This window comes from Geospiza fortis, unplaced genomic scaffold (assembly GCF_000277835.1).
Source record: "Geospiza fortis unplaced genomic scaffold, GeoFor_1.0 scaffold101, whole genome shotgun sequence".
Taxonomy (NCBI): domain Eukaryota; kingdom Metazoa; phylum Chordata; class Aves; order Passeriformes; family Thraupidae; genus Geospiza; species Geospiza fortis.
The window spans coordinates 280,740-302,963 of record NW_005054388.1 but is presented as its reverse complement, the minus strand read 5'-3'; the positions used below and the strand labels follow the sequence as shown (position 1 = coordinate 302,963).

Sequence of the window (22,224 nt, the reverse complement as noted above, 5' to 3'; positions counted from 1 at the left end):
CCTGCTGAAGTCAGGCAGAACACAAAAGCTTTAATTGGCTAAGGTGTTTAAAATCATAGCATCTCAACTAATCTAAGTTTTTACCTGAGAAGTGTGTAAAAAGTCAAGGCAATTATTTGCAATAATATAGGTGGGCTAAACTCCTTGTCTCCCTTGTGTTTTGCAAAGTTCTTTACTGTTCCAAAATCTCTAAGGAAATTGGTGATGTAAATGTGTAACACTGACAGAGCAGAGCCCTTTGACAAACCCAGATAGCACATACAGCAAATACAACTTCTACATCTAAGCAACTTTTTGAAAATAGCTCTTCTAATAATCAGCTGGGCCTGCACCAGTAAGATGCTGAGCAATGCACAGATTCTGTAGCAAACAGCAGCAATGTAACAATTATGAAAGCTCTTTTCTATCCGAGGAAGCTTCAGGCTGACTTACAAGGTGCTGAGTCAAAACTCACCCCTCCCACAGGCTGAACCCTGCCAGGCAGGATGCTGTGGAAATTGTATGGAGTTTGATTATAAAACTGGGCAGTGGAGAGCTGCCAGGTCAGCCATCTGTCAAAACCAAAAGGGCTCTGCTTTTCCACTATTCTAGGAGCTGTACAAACATCAGTGACAAGGGAACAAAATGGAACCTGTGTTGTACAAACAGGAACTTTTTGAAGTATTTCTACTTTGAATTTCTTCCGTGTTTGCACAGTTGGGAATTTTTTTGCCCCTTCTTTGATTGTACTGACATTTGCTTCCTGTAAATTGCACAAAAACTTTACTGACCTTACATCTATTGCTTAAAGCGTTTCACCACCTACTCTTTTTATGATTTTGACAATGCTAACAAGCACACATGGAAGAGATGGTCTTTTCCACGTCCTGTGAGCTGCAGCAATAAAGAGCACAACAGAACATCCCTGCTCCAAATGTTCCCAAATGGCAGTTTCAATGCAGACAAACACCACCACCAGTTACTCATCCACTGTGTGGATCTCTGAGGCCTGATACTGTAGATACTTTAACTCCAAAGAGAGATGAACTTTCAAATATTTTTAAGATCACAATCTAAATTAATTCACTAAAACCACATTAGAGACTTCAAACATGATTTGTGAGTGTCCCTTAATGATCTGGTGATATAATTATTAATGCTTTCAAAAGCAAACCTCTAGTACTTATTAGGGTATTTAAAAGCAAACACATCTCTCCTTTGTTCTCTCTTTTCGTGTGTGTGTGTAAATGAAAGACTTATATTAACACTAAAATGAGTATTTGGGTAATTTGCAACACCTTTTAACAAAAGCAAAAGCTGCAGGAAGTAGTCCTGAAGTAATCTAGGTAAAATGTAGAACAAGCTACCCTTACAGGGAGAAAAACTTGAAACACACAGAAGCTCTTCTTCAGTTAATCCAGAGTTTCTTGTGTCCAGAATACACAGACAGTGCTGAAGGTGCCTCATGGGTCTTAGAGGACTGTAAAACCAGCTCTCTGAGGCCTCACAGCTCTAGCTGCCTTCTGTGCCATGGAGGCTGCGCTTCATCACTCAGCCCTTTTAATTCCCTGTCTCACTCACGCCTCCTTCTCCTCCACACTGCCCAACTTTGGCAAGGCAGCCAATACCCCCCCCAGGAGCAACGGAGTAAGGATGGGAGTTCCAGGCTTGGCTAGGTCAGGATGACAGGAAAGGGAAGGGCTGTCCCTACCTGTTTAGCCAGCACCTTCATGTGAGCCACGCTGCCCCTGCAGTAAGCCTCCAGGATCAGCCCGAACTGCACCGACACGGCGGGGATGTGAACCTCCGACCTGCCGGGGGAAAAGCTGCTCAGCAGAGCACAGCACGCACACAACTGCATCCTCCCAGCCACTCAAACACCCAGAACAAACAGTAAAACACCTCATGGGCACATCAAACATTGAAACACCTCATGGCCATGTAGCTGAAAGTAGCCAGGTTTCCTGTGAGATGCTAGAAGCCCTCTGTGCTGGAGACAACAAGGACAGGCCACTTTGGATGCAGGATCTTTGTTTCCAGCCCAGGACTGCTCTGGGGGCAGCAGGGCTCATGCCAAGAGGTGCTGACTGAGTATGTGCTTCAGGGCCCCCTTCTATTCAGAGCAGCTCTGAGAAGTCACTGAAGGGCTGACTTTAAACCACACATTCTCCAATCTTTGTAAGGGAAAAGGCCAATTTGCCTGAGGGAGAACACTTTGAAACAAACCACTGAACTTTGTATCAGAGCCAATTATCCCCCAAAACAATTTCATTTAACACTTGCTCTTTTTACCTAGAAATATTAAAATTAATTGTGTTCTAAAGACAGAATCAACCTATCCAGCCTATTCCAGTCCATTCTAAAAGGTTTTTGCCATTCATGAAACTGCTCATCAAAAGTAGCAAGAATACACAGAACAGCTTTTACTTTCTGTTAGACTTGCAACAATAATAATTTTTCCCAACTGTGAGGTATAAATATTGTGCTTTTACTGCACCCACAGCCAAAACAAACACTAGGGGTATTTACAAAGCTAACTCATCAGGTAGTCAGAGCTGAATGCAGTTTGGAATACTTTCATCCCAGGGTAGATTACAGACCACTCTAATTTATTTTTAATGAGAGGTCTGATCCATAGATGCCAAAAATAAATAAATGGAGTTGTGGGCATTATGATAATGGCTCATTTAGAAAAATTCTCAAGAAATCATATTTGAAAGCCCAATCATGCTCAATAGTTTCAGAAAGATGAAAGGAAAATCTCCTACCTCAGGTGCCAGAACAACATCTGTCCTATTCTCCGATTGCCGAGTGCTCTTTCCAGAAGAAACCTGGAGAGTGCACAATCCAGAAAAGGCTCATACTTCAGGACTTGCACAAGTTGGAGAAGATACTGGGACAGCTCTTCATCACTAGAATGAGGTACATAAAAGCAGTTAGTAAGAGAGTGGCTAGATTAGTGGTATTTCAGAAATTCAGGTGCATATGACAAACAGAAGAATTACAGGATTTGGTTCAATACCAAGAGAGTCTCCCAGTTTTTCCATCACACAGAGAAGGACAACACACAGCTTAGTGTAACTTCCAGATGGAAGTAATTCCCGATGCATTCTTAGGATAGAATTCTAAGCAGCCAAATTCCTTGTTTGGATTTGAAAGAAGTCAAAATAATTTATTTGTTTTACCCCAAATGTCTATCCTTGACCATTAGAAATTACTCACTATACTATTCACCACAGAGAATTCAGCATTCAAGGACAGGAAATGTGCAGTAATGATAATGTTACACAAGTCCTGCCCTAGGTTACAGAGGAAAGCAAATGAAATGCAATAATGGAAGAACTGCAGAGAATGAAGAAGTCTGTGAATCAAAACCAAATCAGTAATTCTCTGATTATTTATTGCATGCTGCAGCTCACATTCCTATTAAATGGTACAGCAGAGTGGAGGTGGCTGGGTGCCAGGTGTTACAGTACTTGACTCAGGAATATTTCTCCCTTTGTTATTAAAACTCTCAGAGTTTCTCACTCCCCTTGCCCAAGAAAGGGATGAACACCCAGGCCTCTCTGGGACAAATGTGCATTGGTGCTCTCTTCCAACATGGAAAAAAATCATAATTCCCTACAAGGTGTCAGAATAAGGTGGTTTTATTTAGCCACCAGTGAGCCTACCCAGCAATCAGACTGGTTTATTTGGCTACCTATTCACGACAGGCGGTGTGGTCAGCTCTTTCCTCTTGGGCTTCTTTTGTCCTGTGAGCAAAAAGAATGAAGTTTGGTACCCCAGAAACCCCCACCTACCTCATCTGCCTCAAACAGCCCACTGCATATTCCCTGACGTACTGGTCAGGGTAGTTGAAATCCAGCAGCTCCAAAGCCTCCCTGGGCAGCAGCTTGGGCCAGATCTGCAGGAGGGCCTGGAGCTGTTCCAAAAAAAAGGTGACAGGTAAGGACACAGCTGGGTCTCATTGCTCATAAAGGCACTCAAATGAACAGAAGATGGTGACCAGCTGCCATGGGATGGGGGTGTGTAAAAAGGAGAGAAATCATTTGGGGTAACTGGGCCCACTTTTGATTATGTTTCTTACTCTTTTAAATGATGCAGATTATTTTCAGTCTGAAAAACCCATTTCTTCACATGTAGACACAATGCACAGTAAACGAAAATTAGGCAACACCTGATATGTGTGGTTTAAAAACAGACATTCAATAAAAATAAGAGGTTTTGTAAGTGCTCTCATAAATATATAACCATTTTGCTAACAGTGAAAGTTTTCTACTAAGGATAAAAAAAAGGGTTTTGTTGAGAGAGAGCTTTCTTTACCAAAAATATTTGACGACCTCAACTGATGGAGCCTTTTTGAACATTCACTGTGAATATTAATGAGCTTAAATTGAAAAAAAAATAAGTCAGGTTAGATATTAAAACAAATAAAGAATCTCTAGACTGATGCAATAATGTGCTGGAAAAAATTACAGAATACAGTGATGCATAACTTTGGACTACCAAAAAGAACAACATTTCGAGGCCTCACAAAATAAACTGATTTTATTGCATTTTTATGAAGCTCACAGCTGCCTGCTGAGAGCAATATGTATAGAGTTGTATCACTGAAACAGTGCACTATAGATACAAATAAACACTTTAATGCCCATTAATATAAATGTATATTAGTATAAATTCAGTGTATCAACAGCACAAGATGTTTCTTCCTGAAGGAACAAGTCATGATAATAACACCATTCCCTACAAATTAGATAATATAGGTTATTTTATATTTCAATAGCAACTTATAAAAGCTGAATAGTTGTTTTTCTCCTGATTTCATAATGACTTACAGCAGTGAAAAACCTTTATTTCTACTCAGTCACCCATTAACTCCTGCTTCCAGTTCCAGTAGGACAAACAGGAGTTCACATTCTCAGCCCACATTTAACAGGCATGTTCATAACACCATTTATACACCTTGGGGGCAGATTCTGAACTGAGTCATCGTTTTTGTGACATTCAGAAGGCAAGAAATGAGCATGAATCACATCACAAAGCCAGGGCTGTGCTGAAACTCCACAAGTGGAGGAAAGGACCAGCTAAGCCATGGGCAAATACAGGTATGGACACATGATGTAAAGTAAAAGTAAAGCTGTTTTAAACATATATGTCACATTCCCACAGAAAAATACACTCAAGAATCTACTGACCCAGCAAGGATCAAGATGCCAGTCCTGACTGCAGCCACCACCATTTCCATAGCAGGAGCACTGGCACTGAAACTCTGCAGGCAATATAACCCTGAGCACATATTTAACACACAAGGCAGACACTGAAAATGCAAACAGCAGCTCTGCTTGTCAGTCACAGACTCCAGAACAACACTATCAGGATTTCTACACAATCTACTGTAAATCAGGTGCAGAACCAGCAAAAATATAGGGGTATTTTGTTAATACTAAATGATTGAAATGAGAAACTGAAATAGTCTGAAAAGATGAGCTCACGTGGCCCCACATGGCTCATACACCAGGCAGTGAAAGTCATGGTCCACAGCATGTACATTTACTGGAAGGAAGATCTGAAAATACAGAGCTCCACCCTTTGCTGAAATCATTGCACAGGTGGTTACAATGAGAATGAACAATGCATGTTTCAGAGAAAACTTGAATTTGACCTTGGTGTATCAATATTTTCTTCTGTGAAGAAATAACCACAATTTCTTCCCTAAGAAGACTGTATGAGACAATACAATTAAGCACAGGCCAGTATTTTTATTCCAATTATTTTCAGTATTTCAGTTGTCCTTTCTCTACTTCTCATTAATGATGGTGTCACTTCACTGAAAGCAAGTGGATTTTTAAATTTTTTTTTTGTTTTAATTCTACTTTGAGAATCAGTACTGCCTGAGAATTCTCATAGCAAGTTTTGCCACTCTGCTACTCTGCTGAGCAGGGTAGGTTATGGCAGCAGTAAGAGCAAATTCCTGCAGTGCAACCACTCTGCTAAAATCCTGCAAATCCAACGAGGCCTTGGTAAATAATGGTAAATAATTCAGGAAAGCTGCTTGAATCCACTGAACATAACTTCAGGGACCACTGAACTAACAGATTAAAGATAATCTACAATCAAATACGAGAGAGTCCACTTCTAAAAGAGCCTTACTATTTTTAAACTGCATTAAATAAAAACAGGAATATAGTTATTAGGTCCATTTGTTTACAAATAGCTGGTATTTGAGTGCTTTTTCTTATAAACAGCTGATGTTTTATTGCTTCTTTGAGTTTTGCTGCTTTGTTCTATTGTGTTAGGGGTTTCTTGAACTTCTTTCCTGAAGTGTCAAGACTTACTGAAATACATCTAAAAATGGGCATTAAAACAACTTTTGGTACAACAGCATGCACATTGTAGCAGACAACTACAGCTAGTACAGCAAGTATTTCATTTTAAGGGGAAGTAAATTATAAATCCTGATCACTTTGGAATTCCTAAAATGAATGAGGCTGTCTTGCCTTACCTGAAAAGGTAAATCACCAGGAGAACTGACATGTCTATGTACTACAGAAATATTCAGCATGTTTAAGGTAAGAGCTCATTTTTCAGAGACTCTACACACAGCCAAAACCAATATTATGATATAAACTGCACTATTGTCTATACATAAGCAAATATAAATACTATACTCCCTCCAGAAAGTACACAGTAACAAGACAACAACATATTTTCAGCATCTGTTTAAATAAAAAGTTTTATGCAAATATAATATTTAATGTTTCCAAGTGTAAAGGACTTTGAGCTGTCAGCTAATAGCCATACACCAAGTAAGTTTTCAAAACTGCCATTAAGGGCCATATTTTAAAGCCCCAGAACTCAGAATGCCTTTTCTTTCACATATTTTAAGATGCAAACAAGTGCCTGCTTGTATTTCTACAGCTTTGATTTCCAGATAACTTTGAATAAAGAACAATAAATTCAGAAGTAATGGAACTACTAAGGAATGGGATTCCTGCACATGAAAGAACACAAGTGAGCAAGGAACGTGTGGGTGCTCCATGTTGTTAGTGTAGTGTTCATGGCACAGACAAGGAGCTGGGATGAAATTCCATTTATTTTCAGAAGTTCACAAAACTTAACACATCTAGCTGGGAGGAAGGATTTAGCAGAAAATGAACTCTCTGCTGGAGCACACTAAGAGCCTGACTGGATAATCACAAAAATCATATAATGGATAGACAGAAGATGGATGTTCATGGAGTGGCTGCCTTTTCTTCCAAGAACAGATAGCTTGTAACAGGTGAAGGTCAGAATACTAAGGGGCAATAGAGTTTTCTACCATCAGTCATAATCCTTCACAGCAAATGCTTTTTAGCTCTCAGTTTATAAAATTCAAAAAAGGTAGTTGAAAAATTTTTAAATTAGACTTAGGGAAAGACACGAACATTATCTCAGTGCAGTGGTCAGCAAGAAGATGAACATCATTTATATCTGAATTCTGTCAGGAACACCAGAACAACATCAGTGCTTGGTAACTTGGGCCAGACTTCATAGTCTGGCTCAAACTTCACTGTACACAACCTGACTAAAACCTTTCCATTCCAATCCAGAAACCTGTTGCTTTATTATTTTTACAACCAGTCTATCAAGCAGGGATGGTCTTACTATGAGCTCATATAATTTTTCCTGTATTAAAGTTCAACCTATTCTCACAAAGTACCCCAAGAGTTGGATTCTATTTGAGTAAATACAGCAAAAGGCAGCAACATCAACTCCTTTACAGTGTACTGAAATAACCTTGCACATCTGTGCAGCAAACAAATGAACCAATTTTACTGAAAATGCACCTTGTATCACAGCACCAGCTTCATGTCCTTAAAAGTTATTTTAAAGAGACTATTTGGTCAAAGAGACAGGATGGGAATGATGTGTTTTGTAGCACTGGTGGGTCTCATATCTGTCTGCCTTGGTGAGTTTTAATTACCCAGTCTGAGATCTGGATTTTATAGTATTTGAGCAGCTTAATTTTCACAAGCAGTTTTATTTCAGATCTTGATTTACAAAGTTTTTTTTAGAATAGCCCTATAAAAAACATTCTTGCTGTGAGGGTGGTCAAGCACTGGACTTTTTTGCCCCGAGTCTGTGGAGTCTCCACTGGTGGAGGTACTCCCAGCTCAGCTGGACACAGCCCAGCTCAGGCTGACCATGCTGGAGCATGGGGCTGCACTGGATGGGTCTGGGAAATTCTTGCTTTTAGCATCAAATTGAGCACGAGGTTTTAACATCAGCCTGTGTAAATATCCAATGTGCTTTTCTTATCATTCAGAGGATCCCTGAAATGCATTGTGGTTTTGGTTTATGCAGCTTTTTTTTAGAGAATAAGTTCTTTACGCGTCCAGGTTGCAGAAGTTAGACAATGAGCTCCAGCTTGCACACCAGCACCATTTCAAACTGGCTACACTTGGGAAAGAAATCCTATTTTCTGATGATTTAATTGAAGCTTTTTTCCCCACCAGCATTGTCTTTTCCCTTACCTGAGCAACGTCTTCAAGTTTGTTCCACTTTAAAGAGAGCAGCAGTTTTGGCAACGATTGTGGGAAATTTTCACGACAGTCATATCGCAAAGTCCAAATGAGATCCATTTCATTTTCACAAAGCTGAGATAAAGGATCTCTTTCCATTATATCTTTTAGCACAACATAAAACTTCTTACCACCTCGACCCTAGGAAATGAGACATGTATAATGTGATAAATTCAGTAAGAGTCTGGTATGGTACCTCAGATACCAGCAACCCTACAGCAGAAAGAACATCAGATAAAAACTCATGAAACACAGGGAAATGACCACTGTGCCTTTCTTTCAGATTCCTTACTGTAGACACTGTAAGTAACAGATTCCAAATGCAGTGTGCAGAACTTTCTGAAAAAATAACTCAACTTTAGAGTTAAGGACGCTAGATGGCAATATTTCTGTTTTCCAACTCCAACATGGAGCACTCTCATTTAGGATGCATATACTTTCTTCTCCTATTTTTCAAATGAGCAAATTTAGATAAATCTAATAATTTCTTCTCATAAGCAATAAAAAAATACTTTTGCAACAATCAAAAGAAAACACATTTGCCAAGTAGACACACATATATTTTGGTCTTCTAGCCCTAAATTGTTTTTCAACTCAAATGTAAATCTTAGCTGTCTTCCAAATCCAGAGTATGTAAAGCTTTTTGACAAAATATAGACAAATCCAAACTATACTGGGAAAAGCAGATATATATCTGAATTCTAAAGCAGTTCATCAAAGTGAATTATATAAGAAAACAGAGCCAATAGAATTGCTATTTGAGCAGCTGATTTATTTATTTCTAGACTGATGCAGAAGATAAGAACCAAATAAACCCAGAAAATTAATTATAAAATAGTCTTTAGATGATGCTCACCGCCATTGCAGCATTGTCACTGTTTCTTGCAATCTCAGCTGCCTTTTCAAGTATCTGCAAGAAGTTGGTTTTAAATACATTAGATTTAACCCCAAATCTGACCACATTGCTAGAGTAAGCATTACATAAACTAAGCAGATAAGGAAATGTTGCTACCTTTTAGGTAGTTTTGTATATCCAGTGGTATAACGTGGACTTGTGTGCAGTGTCCCCTTTCTCACCAGCAGGATCAGGGAGATCAGGACCAGCAGTGCTTAGGATGACCTCCATTATTTCCTTTTTCATCACTCCTAGGCTAAATTAAACAGCCTTCCTGATGACATCTTGCTTTCTGTTTCTGCATTTCCTCCTTATTTTTCACCACAGCAAATCAGTTCCTCAGCTCTAAGTTACCCTTTGCTTTCTCACCTCTACTTGTGCAGTTTCCAAGGGCACTGTTTCCATGCCCATGGATTCATGTCTCTAGCCCTCAATCCCAGTAAGAACACACAAGCCCAGTCCTTTCACCGTGCTCTCAGACTGCCCATATGATCTCAGTCAGTGTGTCCATGTACTTCTCTAGATCTTGGATCTCCTCTCCTTTTTTTTTTTTCCTTTTGAACATTTGACTTGGTTTTTGAAGTTCAGGCAATAACCCATAAGGGAGAATTAAGTCTAGAAGTAAATGCAGTTCTTCAAAGTGCATTCTGTACATTACTGCAACCAAGCCAGGTTTTACAATGCTGAGCTGGCCAGATATGTCTGTCTACAGCTGTCAGATGCTGCTGTTTCAAGGAACAAATCGTGAAATAAAACCTCAATAAAGAAAAAAGTCTAAGGAACTCCAGCATCTCATTTCCCTGAGAGCTCTGCCTCTCCTGTCACCCAGGAATACAACAGCACCCCAGCTGGTCTGGGAGTCACGGGTCCATCAAGACTTGTGCTGTCTTTACTCAGACAACACAAGAAACAACAAAAGACTGCAATAATCAGAGCATAAATACCCAGCAGCTAAAATCCCTAGAAAGGCATCCTAACTTGTTTTATTTCTTTTCTCTGTATGAAACTCTCATTAATATCATGTATTACATCTGCTACTTGGCTACAAAGGTTATTTACATACTGTGTGTGAAAACATGCATAAACAAAACCACAGTGTCCTAATTCTACGTTTGATTCTCTCCTTCCCCTGCTTCGCAGAGTTTCTCTGTGTGCAAATAAATTTTCAAAGTCTTTGCAAGCCCAGCTTTGTTCGCGTGAACCCGAGCCCCATGATGTGCCTGCAGCACTGGCCATGGCCCAGCCCCACACATGGCTCTTGTCTCAGACAAGTTTCTTATCCCTGCTCCAGGCTCTTTCACTCCCTCGGCCCCCCAAAAAGTTCCTCACTGTGCAAGCAGCATTGCACAGCTCGCTGTGCAAGCAGGTTGATGAGATGATTGAAAAGATTAATCTATTTTTGCACATTATGTTTCTCAAAACACAAATCTGGCATCTCGTTCTTTGTTTTCTTGGCAGAAACCAGCAACAACACTGGGAAAATGAGAAGCAGCCATAGAACAAGCAAGTCTCAGCTGGAGCATTGTAAGAGACAGATCCTCAGCTGATGTAATTCCAGCAGCTGCAACATCACCCCTCATTCAACAGAACCTTCACCAAGAGGATCTTTAGGAGATTGAGTTGAATGAAGCTGAAAGCCACAAGGGATGAAGACCATAAGACCCTACCTTAATGTCACTACACTCTGTCTCACCCAGTAAAATCTATTAGCTGAGTTCAGCCCAAGGTTTTAACTTCCTGAGAACTTGGTATTGCAGGGACAAAGAAAAGAAACACCAGAGCCAGAACAAATATGTGATTACTAAAGAGACACACTTTTACTTAGTCTGTCTAATTTGTACATTCTTTTTTTTTCTTTAAAAATTAAATACCCATAAGTGTAATGAGCAAAAAACTTAAAGCAATACCAAAACTGGATAAAATATGTCCACTGTGAAGCATTAACTGGTCAGCCATAAATAAACAGCAATTGGTCAGTACTGGTTTAGTTCTTACTGCATTTCCAATGCTGTTTGAATAAAAGAAAAAGTACTGTGATGACAAGGAAGGGGAAACACTATTAACCCCAACTGAAACAAAAGAAATGCTATCTTGTTATTTGATTTCATTTTTATGAACCTTAAATCCCAAATCTGCCTTTGAACAAGATGATAAAACTTGGTAATTTCAGTCTTTTTGTTCACGCCTCTTGAAGGTGCAAAATCCTCCAAAAAGAAAAAGAAGCAATTTCTCTAGGTTGTTACTGAATTTCCCCAAACCAAAATTCAGACTAACGTGTACATGAGTTAAGCCTGACTTTTATAATGTATAATTAGCAGTCTGTTTTAAGACTTATTTCAATACTTGTTTCCAGGACTTAGCCTTTTTTGCTAGTTTCTCAACAATTTTCCATCTATCCTTCACACTACAGAAATAACCATGTGTTATTCCAAATACACACTTCCTTTCTAGACAGATTCTTATCTTCATCTGTAGAAAACTGCAGGGTCACACTTCAGTGGATTTAGTCCAAGAGCAGACCTTCAGAAATCCCTTTGCACACAGTGTTAAGAGTCCATTTATCCTTTAAAGGACTTGAGCTCACAGGGCAGTGTCCCAAAGAGTGCCTAACACACATCTGTACCAAGAGAGAACAGATCTTTATAGATCACAGGCAGGAACAGTTTGAAGGTTTCCAGAAAGGCTGATAAATTTAGCTTTTTGTAAAACCATTCATACAGGAAACTGATTTGCTTTTGACCTTCAAAAGACCAAGTACAGACCACTTTTGAAAGTGTACATCTTCAAAATAGACCCTGAAGTCAAGCACTGCCACTCATGCAGTGCAAGTTTAACAAACTGCAGTACAGTGACTAAAAGGCAGGAAAAGAGGAATTCACTGGAAAAGGCAGTGTTGAAAGGAAAGAAAAACCAGCTATTTCTACATAAGCATTCATGACTGCTCTTTAGGTCATCCCTTACCTTATCAAAGGGAGGGTAATTAATGGGCTGTTTTGAATATTCCTGAAATCTAATGTGCAAAGCTGTTGCATTTTCAGTGTAAGGGTTGGTCTGGACGGTTCCCATGGGATTCAACATTTCTTCAAGTTCATCTGAAATAGAGACAGAACAAGCCAGCATGCAGTAAGAAATCACTTCCTTATAAAATGGACAGAGCATGTTCTGCTGCACAGCACTTGCAGTGCAATGCTCTGTATTTCCAACATAAACCACCACCTGCATTCCCAAATATTGGATTATCACCCCGTGAGAAACTCATTTCCTTAAGGAAACATAATAGTCCAGGGAAGCTGAGCTATCCCTACACTGAAACAAATCCCAGTGAGATCTGCAGCTTCTGCAAAGCAGGACACACCCTCTGGATCAATTGGAGAGCAGAGCTTCAGGCCAGCCAGGCTGGGACAGAGCTCCTCAGGATGGGATCAGAGTGACATGAGGCTCCACACACTCCCACTAATTGATCTCAATAGCAGGGAACAAGACAAAATTCCAATTTACAACTTTTGCTGATGCAGGTATTACCACTAAAATACAATTGATCTATTCAATCTGGGGTGCAAGGCACAGAGACCAAATGAAACCTAAACTGTACCTTAAAGGCAAGTAAGACCAGATATAAACATGCATCTATTTTATGTTCTTTTCCTTCCATAACAGATTAAACATTTAGAACACTACCTCTTGCTCTTCCTCTTTCCTGCTAAACAATACTTTCAGGAAAGAGATTAAAATGTTGTATATATATCCACATAAAAATTACAAGTATAAAGAGATTATTACAAGAGATCTGAACATGCATACAGTCAATATTCTGTTATTGCACCCACTCTTCCCCACAGCCAAAGTCCAAATCTGAAAAGCTGAGGTTTACCAGGAAATGATGACCAGCTGTGCAGTACCAGTTCTCCATTCCTCAAGTGTCCTTTATAATCAAACACCATGGTATTTACCCAGGCTACAGGATAATGCTGCCAAAGGAAAGAATTGTTATATGGAAATGAAGATGCCAGCAAATGTTACTATACACAAAACACTGCAAATACATAAAATTGAGAGGATGGCTTCGAGTTTTTTTCAAATGGTAATACCTTTCAAAAAAGAAATTAATCACTGAGAAGTATCAAAAGTTTTCATACCAAGATGTGCAATTCTTAATACATACACTGCTTTTAATACCTTTTCATTTTGCATTCTTGAGCACAAGTGAGGACAAGGAAAGATTTCTGGATGCTCATTTTGATATAATTAGGAGGTCACTCAAGAAAAACAAATGAGATAATTACCACTTTTCCTGCTTTCCTAATGGTTTGGTATTTGGAAGGATTCATTGCCTTGGTGGACTTTTTAGTTTTCATCTTATCCATGACAGCATAAACTGCAAAGCAGAGCCTTGCCATCCTTGGCAGATCACAGACATTGATTTCAAACTCCAGCACCTCATTCCAAACGTGGTCACTTCTCCCAGATATTTCTGTGCTCACAACTGTTTTACAAAGGAGCTCTGTGCCATGGAAAAGACCAGCCCTAACATGAACCTGCCATAAAGAAATGAGAGATTTTAAGATTGTCACAGAACCTACAGAAGTCTGCATAGAATAATACACAGAACATACATACATATTAATTCCATCAAACAAACAACTAAGCACAGTGAAGAAGTTAAGACTGATTTTCTGAATACAAATTAAAATCTCCAGGTAGAACTAATTTGTGCTTCTAAATGAGAAATGTTTGGGGTTTTTTTCAGCTTAAGAAAAAACTCACTTTTTACTTAAACTATTTCTAAAAACATATAGAGGGAACACTGCTGACCCTAAATCAGGAGTCACCTGTAGTAATAATAAGAATGCACAAGATTTCCAGGGTTTGTTTTGTCTTTAGTACCCAGGAACCAACAAAACCAGGTAGCTTGAACAATTAAAATAAGGATCAGGAAAGGAGAAAGACAACTAGACAAAGAAGCTGGAGTTACTGGCACTGAAATTAAACTCATTACATGTCAATGCTAAGATGTTTTCTGTTCTTTCTTCCTTTTTCTGTTTCATTTCTACATTTCTGTTCCATAACATATATACACAGAAAACTGCAGAGTGAAATGTGCCAACTTCTTTCAGGTGGCTTTCCAAAATATCAGTGAGAGAGACACAGAGAGAGAGAAAAACCCACAAATGTAATCTTCTGGCTCAACACCAAAAAGAAATCCTCAATGTTAAATATGTAAAAGTGATCTGATGTTTCAGGTTCCCTCTGCTCCTGAATCAACCATCCCCCCATTCACTTTAAGCTATCATATTATTGCTGAGCACTGCAAAGGAAAGAGAGAGATATTAAATTTGATAGTGGCTTTGGGTAAAAAAATAATTCACCTCTTTAATTCTATGACTTCTGATCCTGTTAATGTAAGGGTCTGAACCCCAGTTTTTTTCTTTTCATTCCAACATGCCCCTTTTTGGATGAAATTGTGTGTACTGATGGGGTGGTCAAAGACCAAGAGAAAAGAAAAGCAATTTTCAATGTCATGTATTTGGAAAATGGGGTGTTGGACTGCTGGGTGAGGTCACTTGGGCCCTAGGTCCATGTCCCCAACCCAGCTCACGCTGGGGCAGTGCTACCCAGCTGACAAATGTTTTGTTCCCCACTACCAACCCTGCATTTGTGAACCTTGGTGGTGGGTCCAGCAGAAATGGATGAATATTGGCTTATCCACAGCACAGTGGGGCTAAAGGAACAATGGCAGTGAATTAAACAGCCTTAGAATCAGGACTGGAAAACAAATGCAAAATTGTCACTATTGAGAGTGTAACACTGCAGACAAACAAGGCAGGGAAGCATGCACAGGTTTGCAGGGTCACTGCATTTGTTCCTGTCCTAGGTTATCCACAGGACTTGTAATTTTTCAAGACTGAAAAGCATTCAAAATACTAAATAACATTTAGATGGTGCCCACAGGTGACAGTATGAAAAAACTGCCCATTTTTCCTGCTTCTTCTCAAGCTTAGAAAATACTTTGATTGTTTTTCCCCTAAAAGCATACTGAAATTAACCAAAAGTCACTTTTCTCAGCATGAAAAAACCCACCCTAGAAACTCCTGATAGCTATGTTCCTTCCAGAATCCACCAACTCTTTTATCTTTCCTTTTAAAAACTTAAGGGTCTACAGAGGAGGGTTAAGAAGATATTGGAACTAGCTAAATAATGGTTTAGACAAAAAAGAAGAAAACTCTGTTTTTGTAGCCATCAACTTCCACAATCACAGTGTCTCAGGTATTAAAATGTAACTGTGGCTCATTTATCTGTAGTGTAGAACTTCTTTTTGGTGTTGACCAAAATGTAGGATTGTTTATTTACAAGGAGGTTGTAACAACAGTTTTGAAAGAAAAAAATGCACCGAGTACCCTGAATATAACATGAGAACAGAAAATATCAATGGTTAACTAGGTATCTTCCTTGTTTACAGGACTGGCTACACAATTCACTGATTTCTGAACAAAATAAAGGAGTTTAATGTTGTTCTACCTCACAGGCAAGTGTTTTGCAAGGCATTAAAGTAGCTGAGCAATAAATTCCCATGTGTTAACAACTTGTGGTCTGTATAGCAGTCAGTAGCCCAGTCATGTATATTTTTACAGGAAATGATACTCCAGCTTTCTTTGTGTTCCTCATGTGTAGAAAATAAAAGACAGATTGTATAGAAGCACACAGCCCAAGTTTAGACATACAGAATATATTCAGGACTACTAAAATACCATGTTGCACTTTATTGAATATTTAATTTACTTGTGCAAGGTGTTTATGACAACCTATTTAAAATGAACTCATTTCACACCACTATCAGCACTTTAGAGAAACCATGTTTTAAAAAAATGAAATACCAATGAATACTTACGTCACACTGCCACAATGATTGCAATGTTCCAATGCACATATCCAGCTTCAGACAATAAAGGAATATTTTAGCAATAAAGCCACATTTTGACCAATGCTACCAATGCAATTGGGAATAATTAAAAATGCTGAAATCTGTATGATTTTGAGTTCATTTAGCATTAAAATCATTAAAACAATGAACAGAATGTCTTCTGACACCAGACACAGTTACTTACTTTGGCATTTTCTTCTGTGTTTAGTTTATTGCCCTTTAATAGAATAATCTTGAAAGGGTTGGAAATATCCCACACACTCTGAGGAGAGAAATAAAGATACAAGTTCACTCTTCACCTCTGTAACATTGAGACCTATTTTGTAAGCCAAGCATTTTAAGCAAAAATATCAAATACAAAGGAAAAAAAGTGCAGTTAAAAATATAAATCTGAAATCTTCAAAGATAAATTGGTCATCATAGCTACAAGAGGAGACGAAGCAAAAACTCAGTAAAAAATCAAACAAGGCTAAAGAAAAGAGCTGGGGATGAGAACATACATCATGTACTACACCCTGACAATTCCAAATTTATTGTTCATTCTGAATAACTCCAGAGTGTGTAATAGAGCAAAGACCTGTCCACATTTATGTTTCTGAGGTAAATCTGCCAAGCAAGAGGAGTTGACCCAGGTGACCTCCACTGGAGCACAGCAGTCACAGCACAAACCCCAGGCCCTGTGATTTATGTGCCACGAGTCACTGCTCCCTTTGGGTATCAGACATTCTCCCCACCAACTCACAGTTGTTGCTCTTTTTTTTGGTGGCAGAGGAAGAGGAAGGCTGGAGGATTTTCGGTTTATGGCAGCTTCTATGGCAATCATCTCCTGCTCACACATCTTCTTTATGGTGCAGCACTCCACCAGGGTCAGCTGGGGAAGGGTCCTGCTCATCACACAGTTGCGGATATACTGAAAGCCCAGGGAAAGCAGTTGTTAGCAGCCAGCAGAATATTCCTACAGCAACCTCCAAACCACAGAAACAAAGAATTCATTCCAGAGCTACAAAGGGAATGGTGCTCATATGTTTTACCACTGCAGAGGGCTGCAGACGTGAGGAGGGGGATGTTGATGTTCAGTAATGGGATAGGAGGAAGCACCTTTGGCCAAGGCAGCAGGGAATTGTTATATCAAGTTCCAAAAAACTCTGTGTACCTGGAACTGAATTAATGGGTGATCACCAAAGACATATTCCAGCCTTCCACTAACTTGCAGCACATAATCAGCAGGATCAACTTCCTCATCTTCTTTTCCATGGATAGTCAAACGTTTTCGGATTGCCAGCTCGTTCAGCTTGATGGGATTCATGTTAGGAGACACCTGGAAACTAAACACATCCTAACAAAACACAAGCAGGGATAATGAAGGTCAAACTTGTCTTCAGCAGACAAACAAGGCTAAAATTGTAGCACACATAAAAACAGGTAAAAATAATAACTGTTAAATCCAGACTATTTTAACAGTTAGAGTCTCTGTGTTTAGGACAATCAAAATCACAAACACTCTAAAAGCTGTAAGATGTTAATTCCCAAAGTTTTATATTATCAGAAGTACTTTTAAAAACATAGGCCTTTATTTGATTTAGCAGTGAATTACAGACTACTAGAGCAATGTATTGAGCTAGAAGGTTGTATTTTGGAATGTTGAATGAGGGAGACAGTCATGATGCATTTCAAAGTATTTAGCAGAACTAGAGGTGTTAATTTTTCATCTTTCTGGCCACTAGCAAGTTATCCTCTTTCTAAGTACCACTGAACTCAGAAGAAAAAGCTTCAAGTAAGAAAGCAGAAGAAACTGTGAATGTAATTTATGTAGAAAACCACCACCACATTGGGAGGAGAGCAGAAAAGAGGAGTAGTGGCCAATATCTGTAGCATTCTGAACACAATGTGGAAAGACTGCATTTTTTAAGAAAGTTTCTAATCAAAACCCTTAGAGGCTATCAACCTATTTCCAAAGTATCTCTACTTTTAATGTGTTCTAAAAAGATAAAGGTAAGAAAGTTCTCGATTTTGTAAATTAAAAAGGAGGTTTAAATTAATTTCAAGTTCCTAAAGTACAAGATCTTCTGTGAAATCTTTGATCTCCCTTCATCTACTACATTATGCTTCATACAGGTTTATTTGCAAAGGTTGATTCAGGAGGTACTGGGGTTTTGTTGCTTTATTTTTTTCAAGTTTTTTAATTTTTTTATTTACATGCCCAATTCTGAAGATGTGAGCACCCTAAACTCAGTTATTGACAAATGTGTTGTCAGTGTTGTCTGCTTAGATTCTTTTGACTTGTGCTTTATTTATATAGACTGGTAAGGAGCCAAGCTGCCCCAATGGAACAAGTAAACTCTGCAGTCACAGCAAGTTAATTCTGTGTTTTCTCAGTTTCTGCCTGGTTCACAACAGCTTCCCCCTTTCAGAAAGCTGCCCCAATGTGAAGGCTTTCTTCTCCTGCCATAACTTCTAGTGGCAGACAGGGAATAATACTTTTTCTTCACAGGAAGCTGGTGCTCTCTGACAGCTGCCTTGCTCCCCAGATGATCTTAACAGACATGTCACAGAGATGGGGAGCAGTCTCTCCTGCTCCAAAGAAAACCATGAAGCCCTTACAGCTCACCCACACCTTCCAGACAAAAACTACTTCAATATTTCCTTCTCTCAATCTTGCAGCTGCAAGAATTGACAGAACAGTCCCCACACCTTCCTCTCTTACTCCCCTGGGATGACTCCAGTGCTCAGTGCAAGCAGTAAAGCCTGGAAGTTTACTGCTCTAAAAAGCAGCTCAGATTTGAACTGTTAATAGCTCTGAAGGTCAGAGTTGGCAGCAGAAGCATTTGAAACATTTGAAATGTCAGCAGCCTAAGCTATTATAGTGGCAGGCAAATACATTCTGCACCAGCAAGAACTTTTGCACTGCTTTTGTCTTGTCAGCACAGGCATATAGATGCAGTATTTTATCAAGGGCTGAAGATAATCTCACTCCTGGACAACACAAATTCTCTCTTAAGCTGAAGAGGACTGGAACATATTTTGTCATAAAACATTTGCATTTGCAACAACATTTGCAACACCTATGCATCCAACATCAGCTGGGGTTACTGGTGATCACCTTTAGCTTTTGTCTCTCCATTTAGTGTCTGCAGAGGCAGATATGTAAAGTGAACCACTTTAAACCTTTAAAGTTTAAAAGGTTAGTGCTAGAAATAATTCAGCTTTGTAACTAAAATAATCTGAATCATTAGAAAATCAGCCTCTTGCACCTGGGTCAAAATGGACACCAAATCCAGCCTGATGCATTTACACACTTGTAAGATTTTTAAGGTTTCCAATGTTGATCATTCACGGTTATCCAAAGGAACAGAGTGCAAAAAAGGGTAATGGGAATACTGGATTCTAGCACAGTCAGAGCAACTGCAACATCATAAAAACTCATGCTAAAACATTTCATGTTTTCCTGGTAGAAACTAAAGGGGGGTTTTATTTTAAAAATAAACTATAGTTTTGCTAGCCTTAATGAAAAGCTAAGTCTCAGTGTTTTGGTTTTCTACATGCATTTCTAGTAAAGGAAATTCTGATTCTTCTTTTTTAATTTTTTAAAAATTATTTCTCAGTCTAATTAGCAGATCAACCTCAAAGATGTTCAGTGAGTCACACACAGAGACAAGTATGTTGAATATGGTGCTACCAATTACCAGCAATCTCTGATGAACTGAGCTTAAAACTGAATGTAAGTGAAGCAACACAGGAACAGATGGCAAAACAAGTCCTGACAACTTTGAACTATGTTTTACATTTAAACAAATCTGAAGTAATACAGAAGATACAATTGTACATTCTGCCTCTAGAAGTTGAACTGTAATTAGAAGTTCAATTCTCAACTGTGGGCTCACACCCTCACTTTCTTTCAAGAGTCAAGGACCCTGCTGAAAGACTTTGCAAACACCATAATATAAGTACTCTATCTCATTTAGATCCTTTAGCAATCCATGCTAATTCAGACCTGGTCCAAGAACAGCTCATGAAACACGAACAACCATTCCTACCTGGCAGTTATCAAAATGAACAGCCACTACAAGGTTTCCACTGTAGAGCTTATCTTGGAAGCTCTCTGGGATAACAGGCTCCTGCTCTGGTGGGTAAGTGTGCTTCAACCAGTCCATCCAGGAGAGACCCACAAGTGACTGAATCTTTTCCTCACTGATTCTCCTCATTTTAGCTCGGAAGTCATTCACTTCAGGATCTTGTAAGGCATCAAACTCATGGAGACCTGAAAGAATTCAAGGAAGCAAAAGGATACACAGCTGTAAAAATACTGCCCATCCCATTTAAACTGTTACTATCTTTAAGTTAAGGTGACACAGGTGGCTTCCTTCAGAATCCCATCCAAAATGGATGCTCAAAGCTGAGCTGGGTTCTACATTGTCCTGTACATCAGTGTTCTTCAAAGTTACTTGCACAACTGGCATGAGTGTTGATTTTAAACAAGAACCAATGTATCTCCTAGGTATTATGAAGCAGAAAATCCAATCTCACCCTGAATTCAAGGTAGTTTGAAAGTTTCAAGTCTCTCCTCACAAGAGCAAATTTTAAAAAGCACAGTAAACGCATCACAAAGACCACCAGAAGAGCTTTCAAGCTATAGGGTTTTTTTAATTGCCCAGAAAGGTGACATCATCCTTTTAAATTTTGTTTAAAAGTCAAAAAAGAAAATCCTCTACTCAAGTCAAAATGACATGACTGAAATTTCTACCAATCCAAGACCAGTAAAGTTCCTTTCCCAAAACATATAAAGAACAAACACACAGGGCAAGTCCTGCCTGACCAACTTGGTGGCCTTCTGTGACTGACTGACAACAGAGGACAAGGGGATGGCTGTGGATGTGGACTTCTGAAAGGCCTTGGACATGGGCCCCATAATGTCCTTGTCTCTAAACTGGAAAGAGATGTATTTGATGGGGGGCTGCTCCGTGGGTGTGAAATTGGTCAGATGGGCACATCCAGAGGGTCACGGTCACCAGCTCAGAGTCCCAATGAACAAGAGTGACAAGCAGTGTCCCTCCGGGTCACCAATGTTATTAACTAGCTTCATTAATGACATGGACAGAGGCACTGAGGGCACCCTCAGCAGAGCTGCAGATGACACCAAGCTGAGGGGTGACACACCCAAAGGAGGGGACGCCAGCCACAGCAACCTGGACAAGCTCAAGAAGTGGGCACATGGGAATCTCACTGAGGTTCAACAAGACCAAATGCAAGGTCCTGCACCTTGGTCACAGCAACCCCCGGGATCAACACAGGCTGGGGGATGAGCAGATGGGGAGCAGCCCAACCCAGAATGATTTGGGGGGGCTGGTGGATGAGCTGGACATGACCTGGCCATGAGCACTCAGAGCCCAGAAAGCCAAACGTGTCCTGGGCTGCATCACAAGCACTGAAGGCAGGTGTGCAGGGGAGGAGAGCCTGCCCCTCTCTTCTGCTCTGGTGAGACCCCACCTGCAGTGGGGGCCCCAGCTCTGGGCCCCCAGTACAGGGGGACAGGGACCTGCTGCAGAGACTCCAGAGGAGGCCACAAAGAGGCTCAGAGGGCTGGAGCACCTCTGCAATGGAGATGGGCTGAGAGAGCCTGGAGAAAAGCAAGTTCTGGGGAGTTCTTAAATTAAAAGAGGGTAGATTTAGATTATATGTAAAGAAGGAATTTTTTACAAGGAGGGTAGTGAGACACTGGCACCAGTTGCCCAGAGAGGTGGTGGATGCCCCATCCTGGACACAGTCAAGGTCAGACTGGACAGGCTCTGAGCAACCTGGTCCAGTTGAATGTATCCCTGCCCACAGCAGGGTGGTGGAATGAGATGACCTTTAAAAGGTCCCTTTCAACA

General features: G+C 39.8%; 1 protein-coding gene across 1 annotated transcript in view; it reads right to left on the bottom strand.

Moving 5' to 3' along the window:
• Positions 1-22,224, bottom strand: part of PIK3CB (phosphatidylinositol-4,5-bisphosphate 3-kinase catalytic subunit beta) — a 50,368-nt gene that overhangs the window by 12,927 nt on the left and 15,217 nt on the right. Inside the window, exons 4-15 of the mRNA XM_005425505.3 lie at positions 20,392-20,615; positions 17,511-17,693; positions 17,100-17,267; positions 16,542-16,619; positions 13,722-13,973; positions 13,310-13,406; positions 12,400-12,530; positions 9,400-9,453; positions 8,496-8,684; positions 3,780-3,901; positions 2,748-2,891; positions 1,691-1,790 (exon numbers count right to left, since the gene is read on the bottom strand). Coding sequence (XP_005425562.1) covers positions 1,691-1,790; positions 2,748-2,891; positions 3,780-3,901; positions 8,496-8,684; positions 9,400-9,453; positions 12,400-12,530; positions 13,310-13,406; positions 13,722-13,973; positions 16,542-16,619; positions 17,100-17,267; positions 17,511-17,693; positions 20,392-20,615 — 1,742 coding nt within the window. The remainder of the gene's footprint in view (positions 1-1,690; positions 1,791-2,747; positions 2,892-3,779; positions 3,902-8,495; positions 8,685-9,399; positions 9,454-12,399; positions 12,531-13,309; positions 13,407-13,721; positions 13,974-16,541; positions 16,620-17,099; positions 17,268-17,510; positions 17,694-20,391; positions 20,616-22,224) is intronic.